This window comes from Atractosteus spatula, chromosome 28 (genome assembly GCF_055471065.1).
Source record: "Atractosteus spatula isolate fAtrSpa1 chromosome 28, fAtrSpa1.hap1, whole genome shotgun sequence".
In the NCBI taxonomy this organism is placed as follows: Eukaryota; Metazoa; Chordata; class Actinopteri; order Semionotiformes; family Lepisosteidae; genus Atractosteus; species Atractosteus spatula.
The window spans coordinates 8,039,763-8,057,895 of NC_142733.1; the positions used below are offsets into that span (position 1 = coordinate 8,039,763).

General features: G+C 42.1%; 1 protein-coding gene across 4 annotated transcripts in view; it reads left to right on the forward strand.

The window, feature by feature from the left end:
- Window positions 1–18,133, forward strand: part of pde4cb (phosphodiesterase 4C, cAMP-specific b) — a 147,692-nt gene that overhangs the window by 120,491 nt on the left and 9,068 nt on the right. For all 4 annotated transcript variants that reach the window (XM_088907654.1, XM_088907655.1, XM_088907658.1 and 1 more), the window contains 8 exons: window positions 4,025–4,216; window positions 6,581–6,617; window positions 7,657–7,730; window positions 8,015–8,064; window positions 10,644–10,756; window positions 14,009–14,102; window positions 16,814–16,986; window positions 18,018–18,116. In XM_088907654.1, the coding sequence (XP_088763780.1) occupies window positions 4,025–4,216; window positions 6,581–6,617; window positions 7,657–7,730; window positions 8,015–8,064; window positions 10,644–10,756; window positions 14,009–14,102; window positions 16,814–16,986; window positions 18,018–18,116 (832 nt within the window). The remainder of the gene's footprint in view (window positions 1–4,024; window positions 4,217–6,580; window positions 6,618–7,656; window positions 7,731–8,014; window positions 8,065–10,643; window positions 10,757–14,008; window positions 14,103–16,813; window positions 16,987–18,017; window positions 18,117–18,133) is intronic.

Genomic DNA, 18,133 nt, shown 5'->3' on the forward strand with positions numbered 1-18,133 from the left:
CAGGGTGTATCCTGCCTTGCTCCGACTGCTTACCGGGATCAGCTCCGGCTCCCCCGCGACCCTAATTTGGATGAAGCGTTTAGAAAACAACAGTCCGAATCTCTTTGGCTTTCACAGGTCTTGGGGGAGAAACAAATTAATAACCTTTCCTCTAGCAAGTCTGGAGTCCTTCAGATAGATTTGGAATGAAGCAGAATTTCTGAAAACATAAATTTGCTCCTCTAAAGTATAGATCATATTTGTAAATATATATATATATAACACAATTATGAAGATTTATTTCAATAAGCAGTAACTACATCTATTTCTTTTCAAAAAGGGGACTTTCAGGAAACTGTGACCTGAAAATTGAGCACAAGCTCTCTGACGTCTAGTGATAGGGGTCATGATACTTACAACAAAGAAGCCTGAGAATGGAACTGGATGTTTATGTGTTCTATATTTATAATAGTTGTATCAGCTGGAATAAAAATGAAGCCTTTTATATCCCATTTTTTATCCCAGCCAGATGGCAGAAAACATTTTTCTCTTGTGGTTCAGTGTATTGTTTGGAGAGCCTGGTCTACAGTGACGAAATTAAACTCTGTTGGGATATAATGTTGATGTATCTCTTCTTGATCCTTTTCATATCCACTTCTTTCTGAAACCCCCAGTCCACAATCATCGCCAGCATCCAAATAATACTTGAGATAAGTTTTAAAAATCCAGAAATTTTCATGTGCATTTCTTAAACGGTTTTGTGGATGATGTCCAATACATGACATCCCTAAGCCCATTTTACAGATTGTTTCAGGAAAATGTAATATATGTATTTCTGTATTTCTGTAGGTTTGCAAAAATAAATAAATGCATGCATGAAACACAGCAAATTGATAAAACACGAGTTTACATTTCCTAATTGATGCTACAGCATATACAGTACAGTATCGAAACACTGTGAAGAACTAAGCCAATTCAAGTCAGACTCTTGTTGCACAGCAGTTAGAAATGAATTAATTTCAGGTTTTCCAAGCTCTTGGAAAAGGAATGTCAGGGGCTGGATATTGGATACTCCATTGGATATTTTGGAAACTAGTATCCTATTTAAGGCTTTCCAACTCATAAACCTGAAACGGATCCACCTGCTGTACAATGCAAAGAGAGTCTGATCTGTACCCCTCTCATGATTAACCTGCTGTTGTAGATTTCTGTCACTGCAGCTTCATGAATAGCATGGTGATGTTGGCGAATGAAGGGAAACATTATCTGCTATAAACGCATTGTTAGATTGCAGACAGTTTAAAAGCAATCCAAAATGTGTAATCTGTTTTTTTAAAGTGTGCTGATCTATGCAGAAAGCAAACAGTCCTCTTAAAAAAGGCAACGAAGGAAAGATGTGGGTGTAAAAAGAGGAAAGATGTGGGTGTAAAAAGAGGAAAAGAGGTAGTGTCCTCAAATAGCCACCACTATAAATATTTATGAATGAACAGAGCCATCTGTGCCTGATTGTGGAGGCTGCTCACTCTACCTGAAAAGCTATTAATAGCATTTCTGCCTCGGTTCCCCCAGGAGGGTGGAGGTGCTGGGGTTGTGGTGGGGGTGTGCAGGCTATTTTTAGAAGCTATCAGTGAGCCTACATTGCAGAAGCAACCTACTGTCAGAACGCGTAGTGCTGCCCCTGAGGAGTGAGGCTCATTAAATGAAAAGAATGAAAGGCGAAATGGAAGTGACGGAGCAAGCCGTGAGCGTGGGTATTTTTAGAAAAAAAAGCCCCCCTATGAATCTATAGAAATAGCTCTCGTGTTTTTTTAAAGATTTTTACATGAATGGAAAATTGCTTTCCACATTGTTGCTTTGGCATTGATTACATAATACAGCATAGCAGGCACAACCCAATTTCACTGAGTTAATGTTCTTGTTAATGTATTCGCGAAATGTAACTAAGAGTCCATTTCTAATTGAAGATCCCATTGCATTTCATTGACGTGAAGCGGGCTGTTTAGGATGGTGAGGGCTTTTTGTATTTGCACATGTTTCAAGCTTAAGAAAGGGTTCTGCTCTTTCAGAGCCATGCAAGGATATCAGAAGATATGCAGCCTCCTGTGCATCATTGCAAAATGTGAAAGCCTGGAATTTGTTTACATGAAAGGTGTACTTGACAAGCGCTTGATTTAGTGGAGTATGGGGAAACTAGATAGTAAGGATACTACTACTCCCCCAGGACATAGTAAGTGCGATTGAGCAACACGCTTTAAATCTGCCCTCATAACACAAAGAGTAAAAACAGACTGCGATAGCTTTAACACCTATTGGACATTTGAGTTTCTATTTTAGTGAAGGTCTCAGCTGCTTTCTTGAACCATTAACAGGATCCTTTCCAGCCATTTAAGGCTAAAAACAATAAATAAAGTTCTAATGAAGTCCATTAGCAATTCAGTCAAGGTTAGAACTGAAGGAGCACAAGGAGGTCTACAAGATGCAATTTGAGATCTTCTAGATGATTCTAATGGTGCTGCCTTGAGTCCCGGGCAGTTTTCCGGGCAGGAGCTCTCTTTGGCTGACAGCTCTCTCACCTGTGTCTGACAGCAAGGTGCATTGACAAAGAAGGCAACCCGTGGAAAGGGAGGGATCAATACTGGGCCTCACTCCAAGTATAAGAAAAAAGCAATTAAAGCCCGGTTATTCATTAACATATTGGCATTAGTGAAAAGGCGAAGATAAGAAGTAAGCTATCGATGGTTTCCTTGTACCACTTGGTGCCTAGGGGGCAAAATTAACGATATGCCTTCTATAAATAGTGGGCGATTGCTTAGGCACAGTTGATGGACCAGGAGTCTACCCTACCTGAAGCACTATTTATAGCACATCTACATGACAGCGCGTCAGAGAACAGATCTATTCTTAGACCCACTCTACATCTTATTGACCTTGAGGCAGCTGCTACCGCCAAAAAAAAAAGATACAGCCTCCCAGGACCCATTCTTCTGCATTCACAGAGACTTTGTGAATGAGAAGCACACACTGATATCTCTCCAGTCATTGGAAATAGTCAGCGAAGCTACCCAGATTTAAAAATGGCTCGCTCTTCCCTAAAAAAGAGAGATTGTGATTGTGCATTGTGAGGCATCTGGTCTGTAATTCTCACCTTTCAATACACAATGTCCTTGGCTCCTGGAGAGTTTGTTAACATCGGCTTGTGTTTCGGTTTACAGATACAAAGGTATGAAAAAAATCCACCTGTCATCAGTAATCTTCAGCGTCTCACTCAAAATGATTTTTCATTACTATTAGAAAAAAAAATAGGGCCTTTATTAAAAGTCAGTGGAGGTGGAAATCAATTATTTTGGTGCTCCTGACTGAAGATGGTGGAGTTCTGTCTGTGACGTTACTCATGAAGTCAAAAGTGACGTCAGTATAATGGAGTTAGAATAGGTCTGGCAAACACGCACAATAGCCTCTTCTTCTGCCCACCTGGTCCTTTTGTCTTACAAGGTCAGTGTTTCGCAGAGATTCTCTGTGAGACTCATTGAAACAGCCAAGAATTGTAGGTCAGTGTTACCTTGTGTTCTTTTGTTTTCTTCCTTGAAGTGTGTGTGAAATCCATCGTTCAGTTCTGTCTCTCAGGGCTGTTCAAAAGCTGCCTCCCACTTTGCCCTGTTCGCTCTCAATGTAAATTGCAACTCTCAAATTCTCAGTTGTGTTAGGATGGGTAACTGTTCTGCAATTTGTATGATTCATCAATGTGTTTGTCTTGAAAATCATAATCTGTGCCTGGCAAGCGTCCTGAAGATCGTTTTTTCATTTAAGACTCTCGGGCTCTTTAATTTCTACTCTATGATATATGACATATAATAATAGGGCATATTTGATATGTCTTTAGAACATCTGGCAATTCTATAGACATCACTGGGGGGTCTCCTATGCTTAATGGTATAAATGTGCTCCATTCCCGTTGTTTTACTGCAAAATGAAGTTCTTCCAAGGCAAACGATTGAAGAGCCTCTGAATTTTACACCCTAACCTCCTTTTTCTCTCTCTGTCTCAGTTTTGATGTTGAAAATGGTCTGTCGGTGGGTCGCAGTCCCCTGGATCCCCAGGCCAGTCCAGGATCCGGGCTTGTCCTGCAGGCCAACTTCCCCCACAGCCAGCGGCGCGAGTCCTTCCTATACCGCTCTGACAGTGACTTTGACCTCTCACCCAAGACAATGTCCAGGAATTCCTCCACCGCCAGTGAGCTGTGAGTACCTACCGCCTGACTGGCCGACCTCTGAACTCTAACCCTCTGACCCCCCAAATCGAGACATGACAAGAGATACAACAGGAGTAGGCTTCAAGATTTTCAGCCCAATTAGCAGAATTAGGAATATAAAAATCTTTTGTTTTGTCTGCATATCATGAGCCACAAAAGAAAAATAAAGTGTCACCTTTTGTGATGTTTTATAGTTACATTGCTGTTGACAAGTCTTAGAGTTCTTAGGCACAGTGTGGAGTTGTAGTATACAGTACTGTGTGTTTATTATGAGACTCAGTTTACTAAAAGCCACTGCTAGCTGTTATTTTGTAATTATGACACCATGTCTAAAAGGTGTAAGGCTTTTGTACTGCATTGTTTGTGTACCATAATCATGTGGTTTACAAGTTAAGGGGAAAATATGTTGAGTCCAATAAAATGACAAGTCTAACTGCAGACTCACTACAAGCAAAATATGCTTTTGTTTCACCTATGACTTGGTTTGTAATCAGATTTATTTCGAAATAAAATAACCTAGCAACAGTCAAGAGTGAGTGTAATTGCCCAGCCTTGAAATGCATTGCACTCACTTCCACAACTGAGATCTGTCTAACAGATGACGAAGCAGATGAAAGTGCTTCACAATACACTAGGGATTTTTCACCATTACCTACATAAAAAATTAACTTCAAGAAAATGGCTTTGACATTGCGCTTAGGCTTTGGCCTAACCAAAATCGGACACGACGTCAGCATCCCAGAGATAACAGACTCAGTCACTGTACAGTATGTACCCTGTAAGCTTCTATTGCTCTGTGGGTTTGGAGATCTGTCACAGGAGTTCCAGTGTAACCCCCCCCCAGATAACCTCACACAGCTCCTGTTCCCACCACAATTACAACCAGGTTTGCTTGTGTCCGCTTTGTTTGAAAATAAATAAGGAGTCAGAAAGGGGCGTTTTTCTGTTTGCTTTTCCAGCCCACGTCAGTCCTGTTTCCCTTGTGTCGACAGCTCGTTTGGTGATTAATTGGTCACGGGTCACAAACTCTGCCTGTGTTTTTAAAGGGAAGAGGGCTCGTGACGGTAGGAAACGAGCTGCCTGCTCCCATCAGAAAAGACACGTGAAATTATTTTCTGAAAGAACCGCCCCTCGCTTGAGTCTGCAGCTGTGAAGCTCTCCTGCCCCAATACAGTTGGTGCGTCTTGGTGACGGATCTAGGCTCTAATGCCGTTTAAAATGGGGATTAATTAATAGGGAACTAACTCCAGAGACAGGGAAAGGAATAGGGTGTGCAGGTTACATTGAGTGTGCATTAGGGTCATCTCAGGTTCAAAAAGGGCCTTTATTGGTTCTCACAATTTACAGACTTCCCTCTACTAACATACCAGTTCCCCTGTTTGTTTTCTTTGAAATTGATTGTTTTCAAATGGTTTCCATTTAATCTAACTCGTAATTGTGATAAGGGGCTTGCATATCTAACCAGATCTGTGTTCTGGAAGGTGACACCTTTACTCGCTTCTCTGGACTAAGATAATTGTAATGGAATGACAATCTTCAGCATCCTGCAGGGTGAAACTAAGGAAGCGAATGACCTTACGACAGTATAGCTCTTTCAGAAATGTGCATGGTGTTACAAAGCCTTAACAGTAGCCATGCACTGCCAGATTGTATGTGGAAAGTATGAACTTGCTGAATTGCCCAAATTGAGATTAACTCAAATTAAGACAAGTAATGTGCCATAAAAAAATACTTTTGAAAATAGCTTTACAGTTATATACACTAAACCAGGTATATTGCACTTAGTCACTAAATATTACCCAAAATGGATCATATGTCAGTGTTCCAGAGACATAAGACTCATTTATGTACTCTATAGGATCTGCCCAAACTGAGGATCCTGGAGGTCTGGTGTGTTTGCAGGTTTTCTAGCCTTTTTTTAAAAAAGCAATTGTTGCTACTTTTAATTGATACATTGTTTCATTTTAGCCATTAATGAGCTGATGTAGATCATTGAGTGTAGAGCTGAAAGAGAAAACCAACAGACACACCAACCCTCCAGGACTAATGATGGGCCACCCTTCTGTATGGGAATGGAAAATTTGGTTTTAGAATGTGGAGTATGGTGCATCCAATCCAGCAAGTTCAGTCATGTCTTATTCTCCCACTTTACAAATTCTTTCAGGAGTTACTGCCTATTATTTAGAGTGATTTGCAGAGAACATCTTCTGCCCAGATATCTTCTCAAGAGTATGTCATAGCTTTAAAACCCTGCTGCAAATTGTGTAATTACAAATTTCAAGAAAAAATATGATTGTCATTTATTCAAGCTTGTCTTGTTTGGTCACTTTGTATTTTTTTTCTCTTCCACAGACATGGAGAAGACATGATCGTAACCCCATTTGCACAAGTAAGTCTCGAACGTGTCTAGGGTCCCATATTTCAATGGCATATTGCAAGGATGGAAAGCTCGGGTCACCAATATTTGTCCTTTCTAACAAAATTGTATGATTTTTTTACTTGAACCAATTACCTCCTTAAATGTTTAAAATACAATAGCACCCAACCTTTACAAAGGTAATTTATGAAGTCTGCTGGATGGTGTCTCATCAGGACCAAGGCTGGCCAAAACTTATGTAAGCCTTTGTGGACTATTTGCACACTCAATTAATGTCACAGTCCATTTAGGCCTCAGAACTTTTTTATAAAGTTAAAATGGCCAGTTATTTTTGGTAGACCCGCCTGATTTGGAATAGCCGATTTAGAGTGGTGTCATTTCTCGGCTCACAGCTGCAAACCCCCAACCGCACAAGGGGGAGAATGGGGATGTGTAGTCAAACTCCTCTCATTCATCTTTCTTTGAGCCAATCGCATTTTAACACATCATCAGCTATGCAGCTGTGTCCCAGGGGTTGAATGATGATTGGTGGAGAGGCATATTACCTCTGCACTGGAGCTCGGAAGCAGCAACATTTCAAACTGTGCTTGGTGTAGCTTTCCCATTTCTTATAACAAGATAATGCTACAATAACAGTCCTATATTTCCAGCTAACCCAGTTGCACCTATTTAAGCACGGCATTTGCAGGACATCAGAAGCAAGAATGTGGCCTACCAAGTATAGACCTGTTCCTTGGTTTAGAAATCCATGATTTGAAATCCATTGTTAGCAACTCTTTTTATACATAACATTGAGATGGGCTCCAGCCTGACACTTAATTATTAGAAGGACACCAGTTCGTATTTGTATTCGTATTTTTGCTTACACAGTGTACCAAAGCAAAAATACGAATGCAAATTAAATTATTCTAACTGTAACCGAGCCCAAGCAAGCCCAAGCTCAACTCCATAATTCAACTGTGCTATGGTTTATTACTCTATAATGGGCAATATCAAAACTGTAAAAATGTGGGTAGGGTGTGATCTTATTCTGTGGTGTGCTGTTTTGTAGGTTCTGGCCAGCTTGCGAACAGTGAGAAGTAATTTTGCTGTTCTGACCCACCTGCAGGATCGTGTGGCCAACAAGTAAGGACTTTGTAAGAGTTCACGAATATATAGCAAGTGATTAAATGTACTCTAATCATCCTCAAGCTTCTACACAAGGAACAAAGAGGTCCATTGAACAGCACATTCGTTCATGGCCAAGGCATATTAACATTAATTGCCGAACAAACAAATGGGTGGAATTCCGTAGTTGAAAGTAACAAAAGCAGTTTTGATTTTCAGATCAACCTTTTGCGACTCTACCTGGGGATTGAACTAGTGGGAATAATGCAGCTACACATTAAGTGTCTGTTTCTTTCCTACAGGAGATCATCTGGCAGCAATCCGCCATCAGTGTCCAAGCCCAGTCAGCCAGGTGAGAGGTTGCGATGTGGATACTTCTAGACAATGTAGCTGAAGCTTTATCATCTTAAGTAATTTACAGACAGGAGAGGGTAAGATCTATATCAGTGGCTTATATTGCAGAGCCATTTCCACTTTTACAGCTCATCTCTAGGACAGAACTTAGTCTGTTTCTCTACCTTTTTTCAGGTAAAGCACATGGGCTCAGTAATATTGTCAGGGATCTGAAACAGCAGACCCCTGGCATCCATGCTTTTACAATACCCTGCCTCATCACCTTAACTTGACTCTCACTACAAAATATTTAAAACGCATACTTTTTCATCCCTTTTTTGCACAATTTTAAGTACAGTTTTTAATCTGCTTGGAACAAGGCTCCAGACATTACTCCTCAAAGTCTTTCCCTAGCTGAGCTAACCAACTGCTTAATTCAACTCACTTAGTATTGAAATCAAGGTGTTTGCCAATTCACAGATGTAAGATATCCCTTAACTCAATGGGATTGTGGCCAGGTAGGATGGGAACTACATTCTACTACACACCAAAAGGCCTGTTTTGTGTTTGCTTTGTGTGTAGAAAGCATGTTGTCTGAATTTGAGGATTCCAAGCATGTGCAAAATTGTTTGCTCTTTTCTTTTGTACATCCAGAATGAAAGCTTGTTAAAAGAACTGATCCTTCCCCTTTCCTGCAGGGAGCAGTGTACAGTAAGGCCTCAATGGATGTGCTCCCATCTATAAACTTCGCCTGAGGTGTAATTCCCCTGTAAGATAAAAAAGCAGGGAAAGATACGTTTGACCAGTCACCTCACCTCAGACCAGCAGTGACTTCAGCACAACACCCTCACGTCACCCCCATCCCATCCTCAACTCTTGGTCAACCAGCTAGACCATTCCCATTCATCAGCTTATGGTGTTCCGTAGTCGATTTCATATTTTATCTTGCTTGGGATCTTTCTTTTTCAGGCTGCCACTTCTTTGCAATCTCACTCTATGCTGGAATGCTCGCTAGGGATTATTCAGGGCAATCCTTCCCTGGTTCTCTCATTTAAAATTGCTGGAAGGCTGCACTGTGCACATCATTGCTTCTAGAAGTGCAGCTTCCAGACTGAGCAGACACCATCGGTCACACTTCCATCCCCTGACAGATTGCACAGCAAATGCTGTGATCGACAGTGTCTGTCAGTACAAACCTATATTTGGAAATCACTGTGCCGTTAATAGCAGCCTGTTAAATTGCTGAATTGGAATGACAGGAAGTTGTTACTGCAAATAGGCTCGAGAAATTGAACTTGAAAAAATTGACCTGTAAGCACAATGAGATCTACTGTACATTATCAGTAGATTCTCCCTTATACACGTGCCAGAATCAGAATCATTTCTGTGATATTGATGCTTAATGCAACTGTTCTTAATTCACCTCCTGGTCTTAATTGAACTGACAAGTTAAACAACTTATGAAACATAATGGTTAAAAGGGATCCTTCAATGAATTTTAGACAACAAATTGAACAGTTTGAATTCATTCTGTTATCATTTCAATTGTGTAACTGCAAGCTGAGCTGAACCAATCGTGTGGTCCTCCAGTACCGGGATTGGGAACTTCTGTGCTAGTTTGGTTGTGTTTATGGGTATGAGAAAGATGGCTTAGCTTCACAGCAGCTTTTTCAGTGGCAGCTACTGATTTAAACCAATTAAAACAGCAATTTTCAGAGAAGCAGTTTTCCCAGAATACCCCAGGACCATTCCATTCCAGTTCTGTGTCTGACTCTGCAGGGTTACTTGCCTCCGAGATGCTAAGTAGCCATATTTAAGATAGAATCACCGCATAACTCTAAACAGTAAAACAAGCTAATCATTGCAAGCATCCAGTCTTGTCTCTCCATGGTCTTTGTGGGGGACAAACACCATTTTCTCACTGGAGAATAGACACAGACATATTAACAATGGAGTTAAAAAACAGAAAAGAAAAATCTTTCCTTCTGCAGTTGTGCGGCAGACTGCATTTGTAAACACAGGTCAACGTTTCCATGACAACCCAAAATGGCCGCACTTGCACTTCAAAAATCAACAAGTGTTGGGTTAGTTTGAAGTCAGGTAATGTAAAATAAGAACTGTGGTGGCTTTTCTAGCTAATATGCACACACGGAAAATGTTCTGGAATTAAAATAGCAAGAAGAGTGGGTAATCTTGCATAGCTTAGTGATCAATTAGACCACCAAGTCTCAACACAAAACATACAGGGGGTTTCTGTGCCCACCTGCTGGAGGGCCTCTGAAGGATAAGGCAGTGTCACATAAGCTTTCTTGTTAGACTTCAATACCAAATAACTGCTCACTCAGCTTCTGCTACACATGGTAGCAGCCTTAAAATAGAGGATTTAACAAGATTGTCTGTGTTGTGCTACCTTGCAAAAGAACAGAGGTTTAAGTGAGAGTGAAAGATGAAAGGCCTGAGGCTGTGAGACAGTCGAGTGGCAAGGGGATCACTGGCAGTGAGGCAGGCAAGGGTCTGGGATGCTGAAGCTATAAGACTTCTGGTCAGAATGTGGGGGGGGAGAGTTACGTCTTTCAACACCTGTGTTTGTGCCCACAGAGGAGACCTACCAGAAGCTGGCAGTTGAAACACTGGAGGAGCTGGACTGGTGCCTGGACCAGCTGGAGACCCTGCAGACTCGCCATTCTGTCAGCGAGATGGCCTCCAACAAGGTAAGACCCCTGCCCGCACGCCAGGTCCGGCTCCCAGGTGTGTCAAAGCCACTGTCCAGCACTGACCTGGCATCTGTATGCATCTGTATGCACAAAACCATCCTTCCAGCGTTGCTGTGTGAGATGCACTTCTGAGTTGGGAAGAAATAACTAATTCCTGTCACTAAACAATGTTCCTGACCTGCTTAAAGAACCTGGTAAATTTAGTATCCTGGGTAAACACAGGTAAGCCCGGGTAAAAACAGGGTAAAGCCGCATGCTTCTTAATAAATGTAACCACCAGAGTTTCTGATGACAGCTGTTATTCAGGCACCATGGGCTTGGAGTCTGGTGTGCCTTGTTGCAAGCTTACAGCTCTTTCTTGGATATACTGTAGACTGCTGTGTCCTGCATTTGTATTTAATTGTATAAGCAGTATACAATTAAAAAAAAACAAGCATCCTGGGTTTCTAACATAATGTTGTTTTTAGTTTTGAAGGAACTGTGTGGTGTGTGTTGTATGTTATAGAATGTGAATGAATGAGCTGTCATTATGTTGTGTTGCCTGCCTGTTCCGTCACTCTTCTGTGGTCCATGATTGGTTGGTTCTCCTGAAGACAGGTGAGTCTGTGTTTCAGGTTTAATAGGTTCTCCTGTAGGTGACTGATTCTGTGGTTCTTGATTTGTTCTCCTATAGATGACTGATTCTGTGGTCCGTGATTTGTCCTAATATGTCTAACCCTGCTCTCGCCAAGTGGCTGACAAACACAATATTCTAGTGCTCGGTTCTAGTGCTAGACTGTGTTTCCCTTTTGTTTTGTCATCTGAAGCTGTAGTTGAACACTTTTTGTAGACTGTTATTCCCATGGAAGGAGTTCTTGCAGCCCAACTTCCTGCATACATAGTATAGTCCCGTGTTCCTTATTCTAAACCTACCCTACAGAGTTTTCAATCAACAAGCTGGTTTAATTCAAAACATTGTGGTTTAGTCATTGGATTTGATTTGCATAATAATAAATAAATTTGAATGAATCACAGAAGTCCAACATTGTTCCAAACTTACAGTATAATAAGACAAAGGAACTCTGACATTGACATCTGAAACTATATTCCACTTTCTACAGTATCTACAATCTCTCTGATTATTTTAAAATATATAAAATCATTAATTTACACCAACTTATTTAATTTAGAATTCGTTTCGTATTTGAATCAAACCTATAATGCAAAAAATATATTATGGACAGTAACATTTAAATTTGATCAATGCCCTTCTTATTTGAAAACATCTCTCGGCTTGCACGGTATCTCGATGGCCTGGCTTTGCAGTATCCTCGTGTGATGGGTTTGGTTACAAAGAGTCCCACCACCCCTCTCGCATTTATTCATTCAGACGTGTGCTCACACACGCACACATGAATGAGAGAAGCATCAGTGAAAGAGTTAAGCAGTCGATTGATGAGCTGGGCTTTACAGTCAGAGCACATCCCATCCCAACCCCCCCAACCCCCCCCCCCTTCCTGCTCCTCTGTCTTCCGGGCCCCAATCAGGGCCTTGCATTCCTCCCAGCCTCGGCTGCTGAGAGCAGGCGATTGGCTGGCGGGGGCTTCATGTGTATGCCTGCGTGTGGGAGGCTGAAGGGGAGATACCTGCTGGGAGCGAGCCTTTTCTGTTTACACATGAATAAGAAACCGAGGGGAAGGAACAGGGAGACTCCAGGCAGCCATGCATTCCCGTGCTGTGTCTGCAGCCGGACACACAGCCCTGCCTCCCTCTCTCCATGGGCGGTCGCCTCCCGTTAGTCCTGTCATCAGCAAGGCTGCTTGGCCGTGGCTGCTTGGTCACCTCGTCTTCGGATAAGCACAGCTCCCTGCCTCATTGCTCTCCTGCGCCGTGTGTGTGTGCGTGCACGCGGGCTGTCGGACGAGCCTGGACTAGACAGACACTTGCAGGCAGAGTGTATCTGATGCGTGGAGCTTTCTCTCCTTCTTTTTCCCCCTTCACGTTGAAATGCCAGAAGTCAGTCGCTTGCTGTCTGTATCGCGGATGCTCATTCAGGTAAGGCAAAGCTGCATTGCTGTTTGTGCTCAGGGTGGCACTGCTGCTCTGTGCTGTGAGGTGCATGCTCTTGCAGGTGTTTTAGTGCATAGCTCTCGCTGGAAACGCAGTTACTACGGCATGCCTGCAGGTGCTACAGCTAAAGGGTTGCCCTGGAGAAATCAGGAGCAGAGTGCCACATTGCCATTGCGTTGCTCTTCACTGTGAATGAAATTCCGTTCCTTTTGTTCTGTTCTGGTGAGGAAGGACTCCTGCCACAAAGGGCAGAGGACTTCTCTTGCGTTTAGGGTTTGGGGAAACAGCTTCACAGGTGCCTTACAAATGTGCGGCCAGCCAGTGTCTGTTGCATACACCTGGCCCTCACAGCTGTAGCTCAATAAGTCTTTTGTTGCTAAACCTGTTGTTTCAGTGATAATTCCCAGAACTGCGAGTGTGTCTTCTGAGCTGTAGTTTCATTGCTTCTGGTCAATACAAAGCAGGACGGTTCTGATTTTTGAATATATACATGTATTTGTTCTTTTTTGCTGGAAATAATTTTTTACAAGACCTACAGTACATGCATGATTATATAATACCATAGCTCCAATGAAGCTACATTTACAGAACAGGTAATGCCTCCGATGCCTTCAGCTGTTTTGGCTCAGGCACTGAGATAAGTTACATGCCTGCAGTACATTGCTGAAAACTGTTGCAGCAACACCACCATTAACTATTAAAAAACAACTTACTTGCAGCCTTGAATTTACAAAGATACAGTATATCAGGCAAATTGTATTTAATGTTGGATTATTCAAGTTTCAGTCACAGCACCCTAAACTTCACCTAACCTACAGTTTGACTTGAAAAACCATGAAAAGCTCAAATAAATGAAAGACTGGCACAGGTCTGATTGTAGCAGGGTCTGGGGAGGGTTGGTGAGACTGCTGGGGAGGGAGAGAGGGGGAACCTGTTAAATTTGTTGCACTGTCTTTTTGCTTATCTTGTGATCGTTCTGATGTTCCTTGTTCAGAGCAAAATAAAAATTTGACCTCAAAAAAAGAACAAGCCATGCTCAGCTGCATTTTACAGCACTTTACCATGCTTACAATATCCTCTCATTGTTTCACTGTTTTCTTGATTAGAGCTGCTGAGGTCGTGGAGCTGCACTTTCTGTGCATCACTCCAGAAGAAAGGAATTAATGTGTCTTTTTTTGTTGTGGTTTGTTTCATTTGCAGTTTAAAAGGATGCTGAATCGGGAACTGACGCACCTATCAGAAACCAGCCGGTCTGGAAACCAAGTATCGGAGTTCATATCAAGCACTTTTCTGGGTAGGTTAAGAAACGGCACTGTCACAGAGTTAGGACCAGAGTGATCAGTTTAATTCACTTGAGATTAGCTTTAATTTAAGGGTCTTGTTTGGAATGGCTGTCCATTGGGTACATTCCAGAAGACAGGCTACTTGGCAGGCAGGTCCAAGTTTGTGTTCAATCCCAGGCCGTTATTTCTCATTCTTCTTAAATGAATTATTCTGGTTCTGTTGGCCTAGTTATTTAATATACTGTACCTGCAATATTTAATACGTTTGAAAACATTGTGGCCTGTTCCTTGAATCAAGTGCATCTTTCAAATTATCTTACCATTAAGCAAGTTATGAGATCAGTCAACTCATTTCTGGTTTTAAGTGGGGAAGGTATTTTATCCCTTCTAGAGTTTTTTATTTTTCCTCAAAGGGGCATATTGGTATTCAGAGCCAGTGGCACTTTTTTGTGCCCACAGTATCTTGGATTACCAAAGGAAAAACAAAAAACTCCCAAGAGCTGTGTGACTTGATCCTTTCCAACAAGCTGTTGCCAATGGGTGCACGTGAATTGGTTTATACTGCAAATTCTTAGTTACGGTGCAGGCCGTAATACTGACACATTTCCTGCTGGTGTACCTGAGTCACAATGCATCTGTGCAGTAAGTTTCTGGGTGTTTTTCCACTGCCTGTTTTATTGAGCTAAGAGAGAAACCATCCAACGAAACTGGTGCCTCGCCACTGATATGCAGTCCTGGCTTGGCGCAGGCCAGGCGAGCTGACTTTTGTCATCACGCATTTCCAGCCAGCACACAGGAGAGGCAGAAAGAGGTATCTGGTCATGTTAGAGAAGATGAAAGTAAAGCTTAGCCCCGGTCTGTCAAAGATTGCAGCTTCCTGTGAGCTCACATTCCAGTATTCAAGAAAAACCGGTATTTTCAATCGGACATGAAAACATGAAACATGTGCCCAAACTCTGACTTGCCCTCCTATTGAACTACTCATAGGCTAACACTCCAAACTCCACAGCTATGAACAGAGGAGATTCACTGCTGATTGGAGGAAGGGTGCATCTGATCTCATCTGATCTCACTACAAGCACCCAGAAAGTTGCAAGGGGTGCTGTTTCACATGGAGCCAAGATACTCCTGGCTCCCTCAGTGGTGCACTTGCAATTTAGGTATATGAAGTGAAACATACAGGGTTAGTGTTTAATTCTGTTGTGCAGTGTGTGGAATAATCACTGGAATACAGCAGTCACCAAACTGGCTCAAGGTCTGTTAAATTAGGATAAGGACTGACTTTGTTGAAACAATATTAATAGGTTTGCTCCTAACGAGCTTGCCAAGAGAAGGAGTTATCAAAGAATAAAACGTACATCACTCAAGCCCAAAACAGACCAGCCTGTCACATACTACACCAGACCATACTGTATAAAAAGTTAAAAGAGTTCAGTGGGACCAACTCAAAGCTGCAGCTCTGTGTGTATTGAGCTCAATAAAGCTGAATCTGCACAAGGCTGTCTCTGGCTCCTCTGCTGAAGAATTCCCCCAACAGGATACATGGTCACTTAATTAATTTTATTTCTGTGCAGTGGTTTTTCAAAAATATTCAAAAACACAGTATGGCACAGAACTTCGAGTCAATTAGGATCATTGATCTGAAAGCTGGGACCGGAACGACTCTTAAAGTGATCCTCACATGTGGACAAAACTGTCTCAGCCTGTCTCTGTCTCCCAGATGTGAATCATACAGGACCAGGAATAGCTCAGTGCACTCCAATCCCAGTTCTGGCATCCTGAGTTTCTCCTTGTGTGAGAATGAGTATGTGTGAGTGAGAAATGGAAAGGGGGGAACAGGAGCATCATTTTAAAGGAAAAACCAACATTCCTCGACACATTGTCTGTTGTTGCCATGGGGACGGTAATATTATTAGACTGTACTTGCGTCAATACTCAGCATTTAACTAATATTATAGCAGAATGGAGCCTTCACCAAAATGGGTGCAGATGGAAAAAGGGTGATCCCGGGTTTTTTTATTTCTACAATTACAGTAATTTTTTGTGAACTATCTCATGCGTCCTAACAGCAGGAGGAAAAATTTGGAAATAGGTGAGACTGTTTTTTATTTCCTGTCTTACGAGCTGTATATTGCGTAGATCCTAAAATGATATGTATTCCTGATATAAGTCATATTCCCATCCCTTCAGATTAGGCTAGATTTTTGTGTCTTCCCATAGAATGTCCTGCTATTATTTTGAGTAGTTAGATTGAGTAATTTTGCCGTTGGTCAGTGTGAATATCATCTGTTGTGATCTGGCTTCCTCTGATCTGACAGTGTGGATAAGATCACAACATACAGCTAACAAACTGTACAAGAATTCAGGCACAGATCTCTCAGACTGACATAGTGTGCAAGTCTTGTATATTACGCCGATGTGAACGGCCTGCTTTCTCTTTGAAACAAGGGCTTCTTCTGACAAAAGCAAAGAATTCTTCTGAATTACATCTGAGTGATGTGACTCCCGAAAAGGAAGCACAGGATGAGATCTAAAGTTGAACAATATTTGTTAAAATGACGGTAGACATTGGCACAGTTTCTTGACGTGTCTTTTTGGTTTGCCATTAGCCTCTGCTTGTCGTCTTCTGTACGCAATACAAGCTCAGGAAAACAAAACATCTTGCCTGCCTGGGTTTTGTTTGGCTGCGGTGTCACTCAGGGCTCCACCTGTCTCGTTCCAGACAAGCAACACGATGTGGAGATTCTGTCCCCCACGCCCAAGGAAAAGGAGAAGAAGAAGAGGCCGATGTCTCAGATCAGCGGGGTGAAGAAGCTGACCCACAGCTCCAGCCTGGCCACCTCCAGCATCCCACGATTCGGGGTCAACACTGACCAGGAAGACCCCCTTGCAAAGGCACTGCGCTTATTGACTTCTCTCGGGTGATGCCCATTCTCGGTGTTCATTCTCACCCAAACTGCTCACCTACTGTAAACGTGAACATTAGAATAAAGCTTGACTTCCGTTTGGCACAGTGGCATAGTGGGTAGCACTGCTGCCTCACAGATCGATAGTCCTCGATTTGAATTCAACTTGGAGTGCCAGTCTGGGTGAGGTTTGTATGTGATTCCTATGCTTGCATCAGTTTTGCTCTCACCAATCAAAGACGTGCAGGATAGGATCTACTGGCTTTGGGACTGTAAAGGGATTTCTGATGTGCTTCTCTGTTCCTTAAAGTGAAAAGAAAGAGTGTTGTGTTGGTATTTTCGGTGTTCTTGCAGCATCACTGCAATTTCATAAGAACGTAAGAACAAGATATGACGCTTGTTTAGTGGAGAGTATCCACTATCCTCATTTATCCATTATGATTTCTGCAGCAGCTCTTTAAAAGGTAATCATCCCAATTGTGTCTGGGCCATTTCTACATTTTTGGTTTGCCAATATTTAGGACAAGGTGTAGCTCCAGGCAGATTGTCTTTCTTTTGCAAAGCAGGTAGCAATGCAATTGAATGACTGTGACCTCCCTGGAGTGATCATAATTGTTAATTTCCAGACAGCAATGTATAACCAGAAATCCTTTGTTGTCAAGTATTGGTGAGCCAATGAGGAAATGGGCTTGATTGGAAAATGCTACTGGCAGCTTTTAAACTGGGCACATGGGACAGAAATAAACCCTGAAAATGAGCAACTATCCTTAACATCAGCTGATAGTATGAGTATGTCTCTACCTGGTCTGTTCGCTCTTGACTGGAGGGCTTTGGGAATAATGATTATACAGCCACAGGTTAACACTGGGGCTTAGTGGGCTAGAATAGTTTTGGCAATTGTTCATTTTTATTTGGTGGACAGGAACCTGTTTGAATGGACAAATAAAGAGGAAGTGACTGTTTTCAGATTAGTGTGTCACTGTCTTTTGCTCAGTCTTTTCGCTGGGTTTTTATTTCCAGGAAGTTGAAGATATCAACAGATGGGGCTTGGATATTTTTAAGATAGCGGAGTATTCTGGGAACCGCCCTCTAACAGTGATGATGTACACTATTTTTCAGGTATGGATTTGTTGTTG